The 20,678-nt window shown below is 40.9% G+C and overlaps 1 protein-coding gene across 10 annotated transcripts in view; it reads right to left on the reverse strand.

Moving 5' to 3' along the window:
• The window catches only part of kcnab1b (potassium voltage-gated channel subfamily A regulatory beta subunit 1b), a 62,890-nt gene extending 42,606 nt beyond the window's left edge, over nucleotides 1–20,284 (reverse strand). Inside the window, exons 1-3 of one of the 10 annotated variants that reach the window (XM_049599152.1) lie at nucleotides 20,016–20,095; nucleotides 12,023–12,309; nucleotides 10,696–11,232 (exon numbers count right to left, since the gene is read on the reverse strand). In XM_049599152.1, the coding sequence (XP_049455109.1) occupies nucleotides 10,696–10,910 (215 nt within the window). In that variant the 5' untranslated portion in view covers nucleotides 10,911–11,232; nucleotides 12,023–12,309; nucleotides 20,016–20,095. Of the gene's footprint in view, nucleotides 1–10,695; nucleotides 11,233–12,022; nucleotides 12,526–14,770; nucleotides 14,834–20,015 lie in introns of those variants that run through there. The other 9 variants (XM_049599151.1, XM_049599150.1, XM_049599148.1 and 6 more) reach the window with 9 other exon arrangements.
• Between the last annotated feature and the right edge of the window lie 394 nt (nucleotides 20,285–20,678).

A 20,678-nucleotide genomic window follows, 5' to 3' on the forward strand; every position in this document is an offset into this window, starting at 1 on the left:
TTTGACCTCACATCATTTCTGTGAGGCCAATATCGGATTCCGTTTATGACCTCTCGTGGTCTGTTTACTAACGTCTTTGACTGCTGTCTCCTCAGTCCTCTTAACAGGTTGGTAGGGGCAGCAAGTTTTCCAGGAATTGACCTTTCACTAAGCCCCGCCCCTTTGTGATGGTCCAACAAGCTGTTGCATGGAGCTGTAACTAACTGCACTCCCTGAATAAATATTATCATGGTTTTGGAAAAAAGAAAGAGTGATTCCAGAGAGCAGCAGACTAAGGGGTCTACAGTCTGTGTTTGAAGGATATATCCAGGATGTCAAACTGACTCAGCAGCAACAACAGGTTAAAAAGACAAAGATAGTTAGAAGCTAAAGCCGAACATTAGGCTACAGATCACAGTGTAAAAGTGAACCACCACATCACTGCTGATCGCCACACAAGACAATTAATATAAAGGGAGACTTTGCTGATATCGAACCAGCTGTGTGGCATCACAGTGTGTGCAGATGAACAGTGTTTGGCTTCACCTCGTGCTGCTGCAAGCACCTGGACAGGCAGGGATCTCTGGGGGAAGTCAAACAACGTTCACCTGCACACAATGTGATGACACACAGCTGGTTGAATATCAGCAAAGTTTCCCTGCTTCCCTTCACTGGTTCCTGTACAGCAGGGTCGGTCTTTGTTTCACTGTTATAATCATTACAAAGCAAAAGCAGCATGTGTATACATTCAGTAGCTAGCTAGCTAACCCTACACTTTTCAGGGTCTGATTTTAGTTTTGGAACAGGGAAGAAATATATATCTTTTTCCAACCTCTCCAGGCACAAGTATCATTAATACACGACATGCCCCAGGCACAACATTTAGCTCCAAATCCACAAAACCAACGACTGCATTAGAGTCAACAGAGCACAGCTGTGAGCCGGCCAAATGCTACATTATTATTGGCCAGTCTGTGTCCAGGGGTGGGTCTTAGTAAAGGGTCAATTGGCTGGGCTAAAAACAACCAGCCTTACCGTATATTTCAGGCCACATTTTGGCTCAAAAACTGATATCAAGAGAAAAGTTTGGACTTATTTTCAACCAGAACATCTGCAGATTTAATCCACACCCAATCTACTCTGATCTGATTTGATCTGCTGAAGTTAGGTACAACACGAGACGTTAAGTGTAATATCATAATCTGTTATCTTTGCTGCCATCTTTTAATTTGATTTATATACTTTATTAATCCCCAAGGGGAAATTCAATTTTTCACTCTGTTTGTCAATCAATCCGAACACACACATGCACAAAATGGACCTATACATGCACTAAGTGGAGAGATGTCAGAGTGGGCTGCTCATGACAAGCACTCCGAGCGGTTGGGGGGTTTGGTGCCTTGCTCAGGGGCACGTCGGCAGTGCCCAGGAGGTGAAGTGGCACCTCTCTAGCTACCAGTCCACGCTCCATATTTTGGTCTGGACAGGGACTTGAACAGAGGACCCTCCAGTTCCCAACCCAGGTCCCTATGGACTGAGCTACTGCCGCCTTGACTCTCTTCTCAATATACGTGCCTCTACCTTAAGAGTGTAAGAAAGCTATGTGGTAAAATGTTTTTTGTTTGTTTGTTTTACTTGTGTTCATGGTTATTATTTCCTACATTGTTGTGCTGTAGCCTACAGACAAAGTTAACACCGTTAAAAGTCCAGTTTTAAACAACACGGGTCGAAGATTTGTGGTTTATTTATAAAAAATACATTCATCCTCATAATGTCATCGTACAGTAGGCTATCTATATTTCACACATGTGCTTGTTAGCAGGAGAAATAGATCTGCTCTGCGCAATGTGCTGTGGCTCTGTCTATAATAGATGAGGAGTGTATTTTTATTTGCTTTTGTGATGCTTCTGAAAAGCATTGCGGAAATCTTGTTGTCTAAAATGGCTGCGAACAGTTCTGGCGGCCGCGTGGCGTAGATCAGCGCCCTACTGAGAGCATTTTATTAGTAACTTGGTGTTTTACCTTTTCCAGCCAACAAGCATGGTTTGGTAATTTATTGTCTATTTATCCCATGAGTGCCACTGTTATACACATGCAGCAGTGTTGTCTTCTACTTTTATCTCTTCCAATTATCTTTGCGATTACGGTCTGTTTACAGAAGCCACTTAAAGAAAAAAAAGCCAAAATTGCTTTTGCAAGGCAACACTATTATAAAACCATTATGCTCGCAGAAAACCATTTTAGTTGTGACCTTTAATTAAAATGCAAAATCCATGCAGAACATCCTGGCTGTTTAACTGAGAGATTGGGCGGATCTCATCCTCGGGGGCTTGTTTGGTCTTTAGGCAGAGTGGAGCTCCACGCTACAGGCTCCTGTTGTGCAACACCCTGGCTCATATTATTAGAACTGCACATTACAGCAGGGCGGCTAAGACATGAAGGAAAGTAAAAGATGTTAGAACATAAAACACGCCTGTTTCATTGAAGGGTGATGAAGACTTTTGATTTAGGATGAAAAACTGCAAAAAAAGCGACTGAGAGAGCACACACTGCCAAACAGCGGGTCTCTGAGCGAAAGCAGCATGATGGGCTCTGTGAGTGCAGGCATGCATGAAGTCATGCGAACACACACGCATGTATGCACACACAGGCACCTGCGCATGCACACATATACTCAAAGTTAACTTCAAAACAAAAACATAAACACATGGGGAGCAACAATGAGGCAAATTAGGATTTATGGTGCATCCTGGCAAGTGCCACAGCTGCAGAATATCTGTTGTAGTCTGTGGACAAACAGACAGAGGTTGCATGAGTCCACACGGTGCAGCTGTTTGAAACTGCAGCCCTCTGTGTCTCTTCAGTCACACAAGCCTTCATACACTTGGTCTAAATGCACTAAATGATTTGTGAAGAAGACAAATGCTTAAGCATGTAGAAACAATCTGCAGTGTATTCCCCACCAAACTACTGTAATAGTGTCCTTGAGGTCTCAACATATAGTAACAAAGTACTTTCCAATTGAATCCAATAATACACTGCAGGTCATCGGTGAGTTTCATTTTCAAACTTCCGAGCTGAGATCTGGGCACAAGAGTCATTTCAACAATACTTTCACTTTAAGGTTTAACAGCCCATTGGTTCATTAAATAAGGTAAATTATTTTTAATTAAAAGGATCAAGCTAGAGGCACAGCAGAGTCATCCATGAATGCACTGATGACATTCACTCTGGGGCTGCTTCACACAAACAAACGGGACGTTTAACTCCAAAAAACTTTCATTCAGCCTGACTGTGTGTAACTGTGCAACAAGACAAGTGTGAGATACCTTGAAATGACCAGTTTGAACCACATACAGTGCAGAATAACAGTTACTGTATCTCTTAGGGGGAGTATCTGTTCATTGGTATGCACTGAAATGAAGAGGTCAAGCAGAAAAATACTCAAGCGCATTGTCAAGGATTTTAGAAATTACTCAGGAGGAAACTGTACTACAATCTTGCTTGGTAGCTGATGTACCACTACATGGCAGTTATGCACTATTAAATCTGACAAGTTGATCTTACAAAATGTAGGAAACTGACTGCATTGAAAAAGGTACGTGAACATAAGTATTACTTTTAAGCCATGTTTACTTACTATGTATAAAAAGTTAAGTAGTCTTAAGCTATGTTAACTTTTTACGTGAACTAGAATTTAGGGCTACCACCTAATAGTTGACCAGTCGACCAGAGAGGTCATTAAACGGCAAGATTTCATTTGTTAATAAATAAATAAAAACTTATATGACTGGACCATGTGGGAATTTAATTTGAAAGGACAGATACAGGAAGAGGCCACCCTCAGCAGTCAGACAGGAGTCACGTTACAAACCAATCACAGCCCACAGATATCTTTCCCTTCTTCTGTAAATATTCAGTCTGATGGATACGGAAAAGTTGATCATGTTATTGCAGGGCTACCCAGAGCTTGATATCTGTCCCACAGACGATAGGCCTACACACTTATAAATAGCACCTGGAAGAAGATCAGCTCTGCACTCAGGATTGCAGGTAAATAGGCAGTCCCTCCAGAAAATCGTGATCGCAAATTCATCAAATCCTGCTAATGGCACTGCAGTATGGAGAAACGCTCTGTATTGACATAAGAATTTGCACTGTTTAAATGCATACAAAATGTGTTTAGCCTAAAGCCTAAAAAGGCTTGTAACACCTTAATACATGTCTGAGATAAAAGAACAACTAAAGTGAATATGTGTTGAATTTATTAAAATGTTATGTTTACACAAGATGTAGCTTAATGTTGTTTTACAGTCACATTATCTGGTTTGAGAGCTACAATATTCACTGAGGATTTTTTGCAACATTATTGGAGTCCATGTTTTGAAACTAATTAAACAAAACTAAAGAAGAGAATTATAAAAACATTTTCAGCCATTTTTGTAATATTCAGTATGATTATTATAGCAAGTGATTACATGACTTTTTTGGAGGTAGTAGTTAAAAAAAAAAAAAATCACATTTATTTTCTCCTTTTGTCATTTGCCGCAATTTCCCGCAAAAAAATCACATAAAAATGCAGCAATTTTTAATCCTAATTTTTGACAAAATTGGCTACAAATTCAAGGTTTTTTTGCCACGAGATCCTGGAGGGACTGAATAGGCTATATGGTGTTGTTAAGTTTGCTAGTTAATAACATGTCGGGCAGGAAATCCAAAGTGTGGGATCATTTTGAGAAGGTGAAGGGCGAACCCAAGGTGATATGTAAACTCATCTTCATTGGTCGACTACAAACATGACGTATCATCTGAAACATGGAAGTAGCTACATGCCCATTAGCCCACAGCGTCATTAACAGGCGGCTCGCTCAGTGTGTGACGTGCACTTGTAGATAAAATATAGGCCTATATTAATGAAGGTTCATTAGTACGGTTTTGTATTTCTCTGTAATGTAGCACAGTGTTAACAATGTTACTGATACTATTCTTTCTCACACCTTCAACTCAAACCATTGTGTTGCTCGGCTCAAAATACATTATTTAATAATCAAATTAATATCGTAAACATGCGGGTGATAAGTCCACTAATGGCCCTAAATGACGACTACTGGTCGACGAGGAAAATTCTTAGTTGGGGGCAGGCCTAATAACTGTTAGTCTTAAAGGTCTAGTTGCGGGATTTCATGGCATCTAAAGGTGAGGCTGCAGATCTGAAACTTCTACCATGTGTCAAGCGTGTTGAACTATGGTGGCCAACGCGAAAATGCAAATGGCTCAATCTTGAGAGTTTGGTTTGTCCATTCTAAGCCACTGCAGAACAACATTAAAAAAGTCCTCCTCCGTGCTCCGTATTTAGATTAACAGCTCACTTGAAGGCAATAAAAACATGATTCTTAGTTTCAGGTGATTAGAATCTAATAAAAACAGTTATGAATATTATATACAATTTCTGTCAACAGATGCCCCTAAATTCTACGCACTGGGCCATGAGTGAAAAGTTTCCTAGATTTTTTAAAAGTAAGATCATCTTGTCAGATTTTACAGAGTCATTATAAAAATCCACAGTTTGATTACAGTAGCAGAAAATAAATGCAGAAAATTGACACACCATCTTGCCAAGCCCTTATTTCTGATGCAAACTGGCTATTACATGTGCACCCGCCACCAAAAAATAAACACACTTTATATGGCTGCTCTGTGCATTACTCACACTGTCAACACACACAGATGTACACACAGCAGAAAGAGCCTCCCTCTCTCTGCTGGCCGCTGATAAACCTGCATCCGAAGGAACCGACAGAAGGGATTTTTGCATGCCCATCTGCAGCGCAGCTCTAAACCAACCACGTGGAATCTTCCCCAAACCTCCTGGACTGTCAAAAGGCCTTCTGCTGCCTAATGACCGTTATGAACTTCAATGCAGGCAAGCAGGGGCTCCCTACCAGATACCAGAAATAATCTGCACAGTTTGTGAGGCCAGCAACAACAGCATGTTTTGTTACATCACATATTTTGGCCTGTACGCGTTGCTGTTTGTGGCCTTGTGTGTATCTTTAAGGTCTCACTGCAGTGGAAGGTTGCAACTAGGGGACACCAAAATTAGACCTACACTATATTTGGCTACACTATATATCGCCATGACAACTAAAATGCTGCGGATGGTGGTATTATTAGTTTATGCTCGCTCGCTCGCTCGCTCTGCACACTACATCTCCTACTTCAACTTGCTACGCCTTCAGATGTTCTCAGCGCGAAGCCTCAACACCACACACATCTCATGCACACATGCATTCATGTATGTAATGCACCGTGTCAAATTCAAACGCCCACAAACACACACACACTTGTTGTGAAAAGGGCTCTCATATGTTGTCACACAGAGAAAACTTTGTACAACATGGATTTAATTACTTCCCTGTCAGATAGCGTCCAGAGCAACACGAGCATCTACTTTAACTAAACAGCTCTGGGTCAGTGGTGTGTAAAAAGAGGGAGACAGCGATACAGCAGTGGAGGAGAGAAGGGCAGGAATGATCACACAAACAGGGAGCAGAGAGGGGATGTAACAAATAAGATGTTTCATCCAACATTTGCTTCTCCGTGGTGGAAACGGGGGATTTGCTGCGGGCTTGGAGGAGGCTTTACTGCTAACATCCTCCACCTGTTTTTAGAGGGAGCTACAAGAACGAGCAAATCCTCTTGTTACAAACCAAAATAAACACATTTTAGAGGCCATGCACCTTGCATCACTCCTGCATCAGTACCGCAACATTTTTAGTATCAGTTCCTCTCTCTGGGAAACAGAAGCAGCAGTGAAACAAGCGTGGGAAAAAACTTCTTTGCTGGTTGCATCTGTGACTGTAAGAAAGAAAGAGTTCAGATGATTGAGATGAAAAAATGCAATAGAATATTAAAATGAATCTTCTCAGTTAATGGAGAGAAAAAAATCTTTTGTGAGCGCTGAACCAGTAAGCACAATGAAGTCTTGTTTGGCGCTGGGAACAGATTGAAGTTGGCTATTTCAATGTTGTTATGGAAACGAGATGAGATTGTGTGACAAGCAGACACTTATCACATTTAGCTGCTCCGCATCCAATCTGCCGAGATTCTGCTAATTGCCTCTTTTCTGTGAACTGACCCGCTTGCCCCAGTTTTCCCTCACATTCACTCTCTAATTCTGCCGTTTTGTTTTCGTTCTTTCATTTCTTCTAACTCCATCCCCTTCCCTATCATCCCCTCTGTCTCTCCGTCTCTCACTCTCTGTCTCTCTTGATCCTGACACTGTCAGCGATGATGTCACCTACTCCAGTGTGAGGTGAAAGCTACTATTTTGCTCCTGCGGTCTGGGTTAAGAGCCCACTCACTGAGATAAGAGCGCATTGTTTACTTGGCCCAGCCTTGTTACTACTCCCCCACACACACATACACACACACACACACGGAGAGCACCAATGCACGGCTCTGCTCAGCTTTAGTGTGACACTTTCCAGAATGTACTGTACGGTCACAGACAGTTACTGAGAACTGTATGGTGCGCAGTCAGAGTCTTGAACTAATCCTGGTGGTTTTGAATAAACTTGTAGGAGACGTTAAAGATCAAACTCAGCTTTGATACAGTGAGACACTGTGCTGTAGATGCACAGAATGTATCAGGTGATTTATTGAGCTGTGCGGAGTTACCTTATCCATAATGTCACCTACACATTAAATTGTTTTTTTATCTATTTCTGTATCACGATAATATCAGAATCTACTCAATAAATGTGGGGTAGCAATTCACACACAATTTGTTTGAGCAGATTTCATTTAACAAACTAAAACTTATTAGCTAAAGAACACCTAACATTTATAAGACATTACACACCTAAACAGTCAAACAAAGTGAATGATATTAACTCTCGGCCCCAGAACCCTTCAGCTGAGAGGCAACAGTGCTAACCACTGCACCACCTTGCCGCTCAGTGACTACGCTGATCATGTCAATTTTTTTAAAAGACCAATTAATTGTCCACACCATGATCGACTGAATACTTCATGTCTTCTGAGTAACAGCGGCCAAAGAGAAGTATACATTGTTTGAATGCAGCTCAACACTCTCCTATCCCCTTAGTGAAACTGGCTTTAACCATGCTGCATGGGTGCTGATACATGCGGACATTGCAGGGCAGGGATTTTAAGATATTTTTCATGTTGCAGTTGTTACTGTTACCAAATATTTAGAGTAGGTACAACTTACAAATTATTGTTATTTCAGTTGCTGACTAATGTACCATCCACCCTCAAAAATCCTTTTTCACAGTGCAAGGGACACGTCCCCCTTCAGTATTCACAACATGTGCATCTGTCCCCCCAAATAAATAAATGAAAGTAGCAGAGGACTTTAAGTTTGATAAAATTAAAGACATTTAAACCGTAAACTGATGCAGAAGAAACACAGATTATTATGATAACAAAATAAACCACCAAAATGCGGGAAATTAAAGGAGCTATATGTAAGAAATCTAAAGCAAATAGTCATGAAATCCTCCTAATATGTCACAGAGACTAAGGAATAATGTTCATATAACATACTGATCTCACTGACAACAATAGTACAGCCAGAATATTCGCATTTTAAAAAAAAATTTACGGTTTGCAAATCATGTTTATGTTTTGAATTTGTGTTTTGGCCTGTTGCGCCACCCACCGCCGTCTACCAGTCACGCAGTCAGTAGAGTCTCAGTATCAGTTACAGTTACGACTGAGCTACAATGGCTGACGGTGCGACTAAACCCAAACGACCTCGTTATGATTCCCAAAAACGCCAAGACAAAACTCGAGGCAAAGCGAGGGTCTATAGGAGATGCTTTTGAACAGTGGAGACGGTTGAAAGCAGAGAAGAATTTGAAATCGGATGTCGAAGTGGCTACTCTTCTCTTCGACAAGTAAGCTTTAGCCAAAGTTGGCTAACTAGCATCATAGCTAGACGGGGATGGACATGTCGAATACTTTCAACTGTTATTCATTTTCGATCATACATTGTAGCCCATGTGCAGGTGGGTCATTGACTCAACTGATATTTTTTGAGAAACAAACATTAGCAGCACGGCAAGCAGCATTAGCAGTGTCCCGGTACATAGCATTAGCAGCCGGCTCCTCCTCAGCTGTATCCGGCAGCAGCGTTAGCAGCAGAGAAGCCGGACTTGCTCGAACAGTCCGCTGGATAATCGAAGATCAAGGACGCGGTGACGCGGCCCTGCCACGGCAGCCGCCCGTGGGCAAACAAATCAGTCTCCAGCGTGCCACTGTCCAGCAACCTCGAATCTGTAGGGGAGGAGGGGGGCGGACACGACTCACAGCAGTATTTTGAATTTGAGTGCAGTAACCGTTTTGGCCACATTCTTACATACAGCGCCCTTAAGTGATAACTGCAGTGTCCCTCCAAATGCTGAAAGAAAACCTACACTCATGGTACACTACACTGCAGCATCACCTATGCTCCCATATTTGCTACCCAAATCCTTGAACCCACTCTTTATGGACAGCTTTTGACACAAACAGCTGACATCGATGTTCAGCACCACATTTTTGGTCCACTTCATTGTGAGAATCTTGTATTTTTTTCTCTTATCTCTGTCTTACTTGTATGATTATTATGGTTAATATCTTATTTCCATGATATTAGCAGTTTAATATTGTTGCAACAGGTTATCTTATTTGGATTTATTGGTCATTTTATGATGTGATGGAATGATTTCTATTTCTAGTGTAGTTACACCAGAAAGAAAAGTTAGCAGGTGAGAGTGCCTTCGGTTTTTATGCCCCTTAACTGTGCAACTCGGTACCTCTGGATATTAGAGACGCAAGCTCTCTCTGTATTTTTAAAAAGGTGATCTTTTTAATGTAGCTTTTAATTTGGGGTGATGTTGTATCCTGAATTACTAAGTTTTAATCTTTTTTTTGCATTATTTATTATCCCTGGCATTTATTCTATTTTATTTTATTCAATAGACTCTTATTTGTTGATTTTTAATATTTTATTTTTGTAATTTTTAGTGTTGCATTTTTTATGTTGATCATTCATTTTTTATTAATTATTTTTTGGTTTGTGTTGTTTCAGTGTTGCTGTGTGAGGCAGGTTTTTTTAACGGTGCTATAGAAAATAAAGCTGAGGTGAAATTGGGGCACCACGTGTAATTTGGTTTTAAACCAACATGCCCAACTAAAAAAGCTTTTGATATAACTTATTGTGTGCCTAAAAACATTATCTTTTCTTTATTTTTGTATCTGTCATAACCACACCAAACATCTCATCTCTCTCTTCAAATCACATTTGCAAGCATTTAAATTAAACTCCAAAGAATCTGAACTGTCCCAGATCCGTGTTTGCAACAGACACGATTAATTGGGGTTGCCTATAATTATATAGAGTTGTCAGTAAATGTGCATCTGCATCACACACCATCCCACTCATCACCTGTCACTGCACATATACCTTCATTGTCTCCATCAGGGCTCTTTTAACTCATGTAGTCTTGTCTTTTTCTACAATGTTCTAACATATGAAATTGTGTTGTCATTCATATTCAGTTACTGTTTATCTTTCTCTCACATTCAGGCAGGTTTTCACAGCATAATCTGGGCAGAGGAGAGAAAATTAAACTCAAACTAAATACACCCCCTCCTTTTTCCTCACTTTACTTTCTCACACAGTCTCCACCATCTCAGTCTACGTACCGGTACTTCATGCCAGTGAGCTTGGCGGTGGACTCCTTGAGGTTGTGGTGGTAGCGGTGTGTGAAGGAGCCCAAGCTGCGAGCTATCAAGGCCACGGTGCGGAAGCGGGCACGGGCTTGGCTGGCTGTGTTGGGGCTGGTGGCGTTCTGCTTGCTGTGCTCGCCGTTACGTGGGGCCTTCAGCCCGTGGTCCGTACATGCAAAGGACACCTGCATGGCTGTTGGCAAAGGCCACTAGAGCTGCTCCAAGACAAACAAGGCTTTGTTTGTGTCCTTAAAGTCCTTAACAGTCTTTTTTTGTCCCCCTGTCCGTTGAAGTTAGATTTTGTTCTTGTTGTTCTTATGTGAAGTTAAAAGTCAGCGGTCCAGGCCAGCTCTGCCTGCTGCTGCTGAATCTCATATGGAAATCACAGGCAGGAATGATGGGAGCATGAGATCTCAAGAATCTCACGCTGATGTTGCGTCAAGATCGGACATAACAGCAGTGCAGTCCTGGCCAGTGTGTGAGGTGTCGAAACGGGGCTCCTGTGCCGGTCACCTGAGTATAGGAGAGAGGGTGGAGATGGAGGGGGGAAGGATGAAGGAGAAGAGGCACTGAGTGAGTTGCTGAAAGAGTCGCCCAACTGGGAAGAGCACTTGAGAGCGTGTGTGTTGCAGAGGGTTAGAAGGGAGAGGGTTAAAAGTGTCAGGATACGAGGAAAACGTCCAGCTAAACCAGACAGGAGAGAAAAACCTGTGAAATCTCTCTGTATTTTCTTTTCCCGTTCCTCCAGTTTAACATCTTCTGCTCACATCTCTACGCTGCTTTGACATGGCAATATGAAGAATGAGAGCAATTCTGCCCTAGTTTTTCTTCCTTGTCTATCTCAATTATCCCTTTCTGTGTCTGTCCTGTTTTCCTCACCTCATCCTACAGAAACTATTGTTCACATCTCGTTTCCAACAAAAATTTTGCCTCTTGCTTACATCTGATTCTGTTTACAAAGTCTGCCTCTAATTCCTTTTTTAAAATGTATTTCTCTTTAGGGTGTCTCGGAGGCTTTGTCGGGCAGTGAGGAGTTGTGGGTGTCTGGGGAGCCTTTCTCGCCCTCCGGCCACAGCTAAGCCTTTCAGTCAAACACCTGGAGTGAGGAGAGTAACACTGTACCACCACACCGTGCTTTCGATACATGCACACACACACGTAATCACAGACACCCTCCAACTCCAGTCACACATCTTAAAAATAAGGTCATGCTCTCACAGAAAAGCAAACGCTTGCAAATTAACAACTGCATTCGCTTCCACTTAAAACGCACACAAATCTTTACAGACACAAGTGTTCTTACACACAGTGAGTTGCCAGCGCTCTCTGAGAAACAAGGATGGGAATCTTGATTGACGCGTGCCCTCCTGCAACTTTGAGAGGAATCGTTGTTACACAGCAAGCCGAGGCCCCGCAAAGATCTGCATCCCAGCGGAAGCGGCAACAGCAACAGCAGCAGCAGCGTTTTCCAGCAGCTGTCCTCAGACCCGGCAAAACAGCCTTGTCCCGTCTCCAAAGTCCTCGAGCAAGCAACACCGCTTTTATGGTCCCCGGCTTTGCAGCAAGAATGCTCTGTTTGATAAAGGGACCCTGGAATAGTGACAGACAAGCTGAGAAGAGGAGGAGGAGAGAGCAGGATGCATGGTACCTCACTTCAGGGAAGAAGAGGACAGATGCAGTGAGGAGGCGAGGAGCAGCGCGTGTTGAGCGTAGAGAGAGTGAGCCAGGCGCTGAATGAGGGAGAGAGACAGTGTGTATAGGCTGCTGGCTCTGGCTGACTGGCTGAAAGAACTGCAGTGTTTTTCACTATGGCGCCACACATTCACAGAGAGAGGGAGAGAGAGGAAGAGGTATATTCTGAATGGAAGTCAAGGGAGCTGAACTGATGCGAGTCTCCGTGTGTGTGTGTGTGTGTGTGTGTGTGTGTGTGTGTGTGTGTGTGTGTGTGTTGGTTTACTTCAGGCTGGATGTTAAAGTGGCATATGGTGGTTGATTACAGTAGCCTACACGCTTCACTTCACTGGTGATGACTTGTGAGGCATTTTACTTGCTAAAACCTCTTTCTGTTGTCTGCCATCATAGCGCATTCCCTCTTTACAGTGCAGTAACATTTACAATCATATAAGAGGTATTAATTCATGCTTTGTTCTGTAAAAAAAATCACAGGCTATATTTCATTACAGCATCAAAGAAGAACCTAGGAAGACCAACACTGACATCTCAGAGCAGATGTTAAGTGGCACAATGAAATAAAGCATAAACCAGCATTCAGGCAGCGCAGCGTCTTACTTTCCTCCCCCACTGAGCAGTAATGTGACAATGCAGGATTTCACGGTTCATTGAACATCCACGAACCTCGAGGCCAGCTCAGTTTTATTTATATCTTTCTGATTGCATTTGATAACAGCGAAAATTGGTTCGACAGGGCCCCATCATCTTGGATGCCAAAGTTGCTTTCTAGGTCAGCAGGGGGGTGATTTTTATATATGTTGAGAAACTGTATGTCATGTGATGAAATTCATCTGAGTGGAGTTTATACCTTTTCTATTTTTTAAGATTATTTTTTGGTTTTGAGTTTATAGCTTCTTTTTTTTTATCGTTATTTCAAATTTTTGTTGTTGGGTTTTCTTTAAGATTATTTTTTGTTATCGAGTTTGTTATTGTTTTTTAAGATTTTTTATTTTTTAGAGGTTATACCTTTTCTTTTTTTAAATTATTTTTATTTTTTGTTATTTTTTCTTAAGATTATTCTTTGTTTTTAAGTTTATAACTTCTTTTTTTAAGATTTTTTGTTAGTTTTTTTTGTTTTTCTGTTTTCCTCTTTTAAGATTATTTTAATTTTTGTTATTCTTTTTTTAAATTATTTTTATTTTTTAGTTTATACTGTTTCTTTTTAAAGATTATTTTTATTTTTTGTTATTTTTTTTAAGATTTGTTTTGTTTTTTAAGTTTATACTGTTTTTTCTTTTTAGATTATTTTTATTTTTTCTTAAGATTATTTTTTGTTTTTAAGTTTATAACTTTTCTTTGTTAAGTGTTTAAGTTGTTAGTGTTTTTTAGGTTTTTCTTTTTTTAAAGATTATTTAAATTTTTTGTAAAAAAAAAAAAAAAATTTTAACTATTTTTGTTTTTGGGTTTATACCTTTTCCTTTTTTTTTAAGATTATTTAAATTTTTTGTTATTGTTTTTTACGATTATTTTCTGTTTTTCAGTTTACTTTATTTTTTTTAAGATTATTTACATTTTTTGTTCATTTTTTTAGTTTTTTTATTTTCTTTTTTAAGATTATTTAATTTATTTTATTTTTTTACTATTTTTGTTTTTGAGTTTATACCTTTTCTTTTTTTAAAGATTATCTAAATTTTTGTTCTTGTTTTTTTTTTTTAAAGACTATTTTCTGTTTTTGAGTTTATACCTTTTCTTTTTTTTTTTAAGATTATTTCTGGGGGCTTTTTGCATTTAATGACAGGACAGTTTGTTGCCTAAAAGAGGGAGAGAGAGAGGGGCCAACATGCAGCAAGGGCCACAGGCTGTAATCAAACCAATGGCCACCCCAGCAAGGACGCTGCCTTTGTACATGGGGAACCCGCTCTACGCACTGAGCAACTGGGCGCCCCAGAGTTTATACCTTTTCTCCTGACTTTTCCAGTGCTTGTAATGCACAGGAACGCTATAAACTTCAATGCAACATAACACTATTGCAACTTTTAGGTACATGACCTTCAGAGATGAAACAATGCCAACTTACTTACTTTTCGAAGCCCTAGTAGTATGTATACATTAACACCTACATCTCCCATCTCATCTTCAGGCTCAAACCCACTAAGTGCGGAGCTGTTGCTCCAGCTACAAGTGGTACTTGTACATTTTCATATGGGCCACCACTGACACAGAAGCAGATTGAGACAGCGAGCCCCCCGCCCCTCTCAATCTCAGACCAAACTTAGATAAAACTGAAACTAAGCAGTCTTGAACAAATATAAACCAAGATTCTGTTGATGCGTTACCTATTTCTCGCCTCAAATGTTTTCAGAAACACGTTTTAGCTTACCTTTTAACTGTAATTAGAGATTGTTTGTTTCTATCCGGTCGCCATATTGTTTTCTGTAAGCAAACGGCCAAGCTTGCGTTACGTCACCCACCACCGGGGCAGTTTATTGGTCTGATATGAAGCACTGCATTCTGGTAGTTGTAGGTTTTCTATCTCTTGCGCAAACGCAAATGCCACAGCAGTCTTCCTCTGTTTTCTCTGGTCATGTACCAGTGATTTCAAATGTATTTGTGTCCTTCTGCTGCATAGACAGCCTAGTTTTATAAAAATATCTTCTTTACAGCAGCAAAATTCGTCTTTAACGAGTTTAAAGGGCTACCAAGAGTCATATGTTTAAAAAGATATAATTGAAACAAAGGTTTCAATTTAGTTCCTATTATGGTTCAAGATCTGGACTATTTAGAAGAACTGTAATGGCCAAACACACTGGCAGCGAACCAAACAATCAAAAAGTCAAAAAAAAATATGCACCTATTATTTCAATGTTTCGCACGTCGGCACCACTGGATGCACCACCCCGTGGCACTTTACACTACTGTCCTATTTCCAGCCTCACCACATCGCTGTGGTAGCGACTTGTCAATTACAAGGTAGCCCTAAAGCATTCCCTACCTTATCATCTGTTTGACTCTTAATGGGAGTTTGTAATTTGCAAAATTATTATCATGCTGTATTTAAGAAGATTTTAAACTAAAAAGTGAGACCATAAACTCATTAGGAAAATGTTTACTGAGGTAATAACTCAAGTGAAAAGATATATTTTCTTATGGGCTTGAGTCGCCCCCTGCTGACCATTAGAAAGAACAGAGCACCTCTGCATTGACTTCACTTTTTAGAACCTGAGATAACGCCTTGGTCAAGATCTAAAGATGATACATTTCCCATAACACAACTCCATAGAGTCATTTGCGAGCCCTTCTTTGCCTGGTGAATGTCTACGTCTTTCCTCCCCAGACTAGAAAAGCAATGTATCCTCATACAATGGTTTGTATGGCATCTAACAAAATAGTGCTCCATGAATGATGTTGGGTGCTCAGCGTAAAGTTGCTTACTCAACGCCAAGTTATGTAGGTTAAGTTTCTGCAAGTAAAGTTATGACAGTTGGTTGAGGAAAATAAACATGGTGTCGACGTACCTTATAATAACTCAAATTTCATTTGGTCTCATGTGGTTCTGAACACCAGTCTCCTGGAGAAAAGCCCTGTGTTTGTTTGACCCATCCACCACCCCAACCCCAACCTGCGTCCTTGTGAGGACTCTTGGTCTTTATATGACCTTAGACTCCTTCCTTCTCAGCGCATTGGTCACGTGATTGCAACCTCTACAATTAAGTGGGTTATACACAAATTGATGGCTCATGATTTTGTGGGTTATATATGAATTGTGGTGCATCACTTTTCGTGAGTAGCTCTCTTCTAAAGACTTGAAGTCTCAAACACCCCTGATGACTTTATCAGGGTTATTTTGGAAAGCGTCCTCCAGAGCCACCAGAAAACATTACACATCTACACAACTGTTTTCACAAACACAACCTTTTAGAAAAACTAAAACAACAGCTCAGGGTGTTGCCATTTCTCCATCTTCTATAGCCTTTTTGCCTGCTGGTAAACCCTGTTTCGGCTTGATTTTATTGTTCTATGACGCTCTGGAGAGGTAACTGCACAGTTGGACAAAGCTGCAAACATTCCTTTAATGTCACCAGCACCTCCAAGGCTGCGACTTCCTCCATGTTGATCCCATTTAAAAGTGTGTCAGTCAAAAGCGTCAACTAGAACTGTTACATTCTCGGCTGGAATCCCCAATGGGTGATAACGCTGTTACCCTGAGGCAAACCACCCTGCTTTAATTGCTCCAGTAAGAACCTATAATAGAGTTCTGAAACTCTGTTGCTAAGACACAAACCTCCATACGGAGGTATGTGCATATTGAAATAGATGAGCCACCGTGACACTGCACTGAGGAGACTGATAAATACCTCTGACCTGAACCTGGATTTCCCACAGTGTGGAGCATCTGTCAGCTTGAAAGCAAATCCTGCATCTATGAAGAACAGTGATTTCCTTCACCGACATTAACTACTCTCAGCAACATTAGATTCCACGTCACATAATTACAGTTCACAGTCTGCTACTTGACAAATGAAATTGTTTTGTGTTGCACATTTTACCCTTGTGTTCAAAAAGGCTATTTAATGCCCAGTAGATAGTTTTCCTTATCAGCGCTAACCTCCTGTTGAGTAATGAGACATGATAAAGGGGGGAAACCTTTCCAAAGCTGTCTGTGACGTCGCTGCTGCAGCAGTCCCTGTCTCTCGCTGCTTGATTAATTCTTTCTCTATGTATCTTCCTCTGCATTCCCCTTTTTTCACCCGCACCTTCTGTCCATCTGTTTTCTCCTGCCTCTCATCCTCCTCTCCCATCTCTCCTCTCTAAATCGCAATTTAACACGCCACGCTCCCTCATTCCTTGTCCATATTCTTTCCCCTGTGCTGCAGATAATACCCGGTGCACAAGTCATTGTGATTCACAGTGCGAACAACGCCACAGAGGATGAACTGGTTGTTTAATCTGCCTTAATAGGGTGGCACTGACTCTGTGTAGACATAATGGTCACAGTTATTAACCGCTACAAATTTCACTGCGGGCTAGCAAACATGCATGAAATATTGATTCAGAAACTCGACTCTGAATCTGATAGGAAGGGACAATACGAGAAGGATTTGACTGAAAATGCAAGGTCATCATCACCATCCTTCACCAACAGCACCGAAAGCATCAAATTTGTCATCTGCTTATATTGTCATGTCATCCTCATCATCACCCCATGACTACTATTTCCATTATCATCATCTTTTCCACCACCACCATAATGACACTTCCCATTATCACCATCAGCATCATTATTGGGCCAGCTTCTGCCATGACATCATCTCAGTTTGAAACCACTGCATGTGGTGACACTGATGAATGCTGACATCTTTATTGTGGCAGCCCCTACAGAAACCTAGTGACCTTATATATCTGCCCAGCAGGCATATAGCCTCATAGCAGGGACATTGAAAGATAGAGGGAAGTGGATGCATGACTGTTTGTTTGGTGAAGCTCTTAGCGGTTTATAGTATTGATGAAATGTCTATGTACCTAACTCAAACAGCTCATCCTAAATGCACAGGGAAATAATTGATTTCAACAAAATATTTTAATTAAACACATCTGGGACATCTCATTTTAATCGTTTTATTCAGCTTCATTAATTTTATTATTACAGTCATAGATTTGCTTTCCTGCCTAGAGTTAGATAAGAAGATTGATACAACTCTCAGTCTGTACCAGACCCTGAGGAACGCCACTTGCAGTAATCCAGTGAAAGAATCCCCTGCAGCTCAAAACGCATTATCTCCTTAGACCACCTTGAAAAGAGATGTCCATAAAACTGTTGACATGACACCTCAAACTGCAAACAAGGTCAATTATGGCTCTTTTTATTATGAATTTTTGATTCGTGGAGGTTTTATATCTGTAAAAGTTTCCTTGGGCTGCAAAAAACATTTTAAAATTCCAATACATCATCACAATGTTAAGTCTATGAGCCGAGCGGGAACTCGCAGATGGGGGAGAAACACTACTGTGGATATTCAGTATAAGTAGGTCGCATACCTATGGGTGTATAAAAAGAACTGGATATGGTGTTGGAGGCAGGGCCCCATTCATTCCTATGAAAGCTGCTCAGTGGTGCATGAAGCCAAAAAAGTTCGACTTCGCGGCTGTAAAATTATCCGGATCCCCTCATTATTTGGCCCGTAGCACTTTGCTGCACTTTAAATACTTTCATATTTATTTATTGCATTTTTATCCTCAGTGAATGTCCGGTGTCTTGTGTTTTTATGTTCTTTGTTGAAATGCATCACTTGAGTGTCACAACTAATTTTGTTGTATTCCCACTTGACAATAAAGGCTTTCTAGTTCTAGTTGTCGTTCATAGAGCAAGCGCACTAGAGACTTCTGGTTTAGCCCTTCATTAACTTGAATTGGGATAAAATGATTTAATCATGCAGCTCTTCTAGACATCTTGTATGTTATCGACTGCATGGATCAAATCCTAAAAGTTACTCAGAGTTTCTAGACCTCTTTCTTTTATCTCCTTGAATACTGTCAGTATGTTGATTTTATTTGTGCGCATCCAGCTGTCTTCGCTTTGCCTCTGCAGGTAGCATATCTGAGGTTTGCTGAAATGTATAATGCCAAATTTTTTTCCTGGCAACTGGGCTGCAATTTACACTTTGCAAAGAGGTAATTTCATGCTATAGTCAAAGTAGAATCCCTCTTATTTTTCACTTATTATTCCTCACACACACACACACACACACACACACACACACACACACACACAAACACACACAATTATATCTGTTATGAGGTAGAATGAGAATTGGGTGTCATATACAATACTGTGAACCCATAAAGAGAAAGAGATAATTGGACTTACTGTGTTAAATTAGTCCAAATCCAATTATCAATTTCTCCTCCTGGGTTCACAGTATTGTTTATACCAAATACAGCCTCCATCCCACCTCCTGAAAATGGTCACATTTCAGAGACTGTTGAAAAAAATGCCAGTTTTTTTTAAAATGATAAATCTTAGCTCACTCTCTTTCTGCTTTGCTATGACAATCAGCTCAAACATTAGCTCTATACTTCATTACTTATTCAAATCCTCAGTCTTTCCGCAGTTCTGAAACCTGCCGAAGCCACTGAAGACATAGCAGCATGTCTAATGGTGGCCTCATGTGCCTTAAACGTCAAGTCTAATTGCGGATGGGAATTAGTGCTGGGTCTCGCTGTGCTAAGAAGGACTCTCCCTTATCAAGAGATGATGAAAGCATTAGGTATTTAACAGGACAGGGAGCCCGCTGAGCAGAGTTAAACTTTAATCCTTACTTTCAGTGGTTTATAAATGACACAAATTGGAGGGAATTGACAAACAGGCTGCTGTTTACCCTGATTTGACTCAAACGAAATTCACATTTACCCTCAAATAGACCATAAAAAGATGCAGTTCATTCAGCAGAAGCAACTTGATAAGCCAAAAGGATCCAAATGTAAGTAATGTCAAACTTGCATGCTCTAAAACTCTGTCTATAAGCTCTCTATCAGATAATGCAGCATGGTCTGAATCTATGGCATGTATCTACTAAATCTATTCAAATGCTTAAGGGCATGCACCCTTCTTCAGAACGTTATCCTACCTGTACACCATGCTGGCTTTAGGCTGGGTGGATGCCTGAAAAAAATGGCTGTTTACATGAAGAAGCTGCTCCAAACTCTGCTGTTCTCGAGGTCTGCTGGCTTCGAAGCTTCCTGGAAGGCAGCTGGTGGGGCTTGAGGGGTGCACCCTGGTTCCGGCCCCCTGCCTCTGCTGGATGGAACTGGGGCAGCGATCCAGCCTCGGCCCCCCTCTCTGCCTGGACACGGGGATCTCACTGCAGGCTGCCTTGAGATACATGTTTGGATCAACTTTGTCTCCCACAGGCTGATGGAACACTTTCTTTAGTTAGCAAATCCTTTTCAATATAGAGTCATCCTGTGGAGAGAATGTGGCCTAAAAACATCTCCATGTAAGTACAATGCAATGCTGGTCATGCGGTGCCACGGAGGATATCCGTATTTGTTTGCTCAACAGTTTTTGTCAAGACTAGGGCCAACAGAGTGATTTAGAGGAATACCCTGACACAACTTACACAGATATATCAAACAAAGTACACATGTGAAGATACAAAGCAAAGACAGCCGGACAAACACACGCAAAAATAAAATCAACATACTGACAGTATCAAAGGAGATAAAAGAGAGGGGGGCAGAAACTCTGTGTGCCATACCTGTGATGTCAACTTTATTCTTAGATGATTGAC

This window comes from Epinephelus fuscoguttatus, linkage group LG15, assembly GCF_011397635.1.
Source record: "Epinephelus fuscoguttatus linkage group LG15, E.fuscoguttatus.final_Chr_v1".
Classification (NCBI taxonomy): domain Eukaryota; kingdom Metazoa; phylum Chordata; class Actinopteri; order Perciformes; family Serranidae; genus Epinephelus; species Epinephelus fuscoguttatus.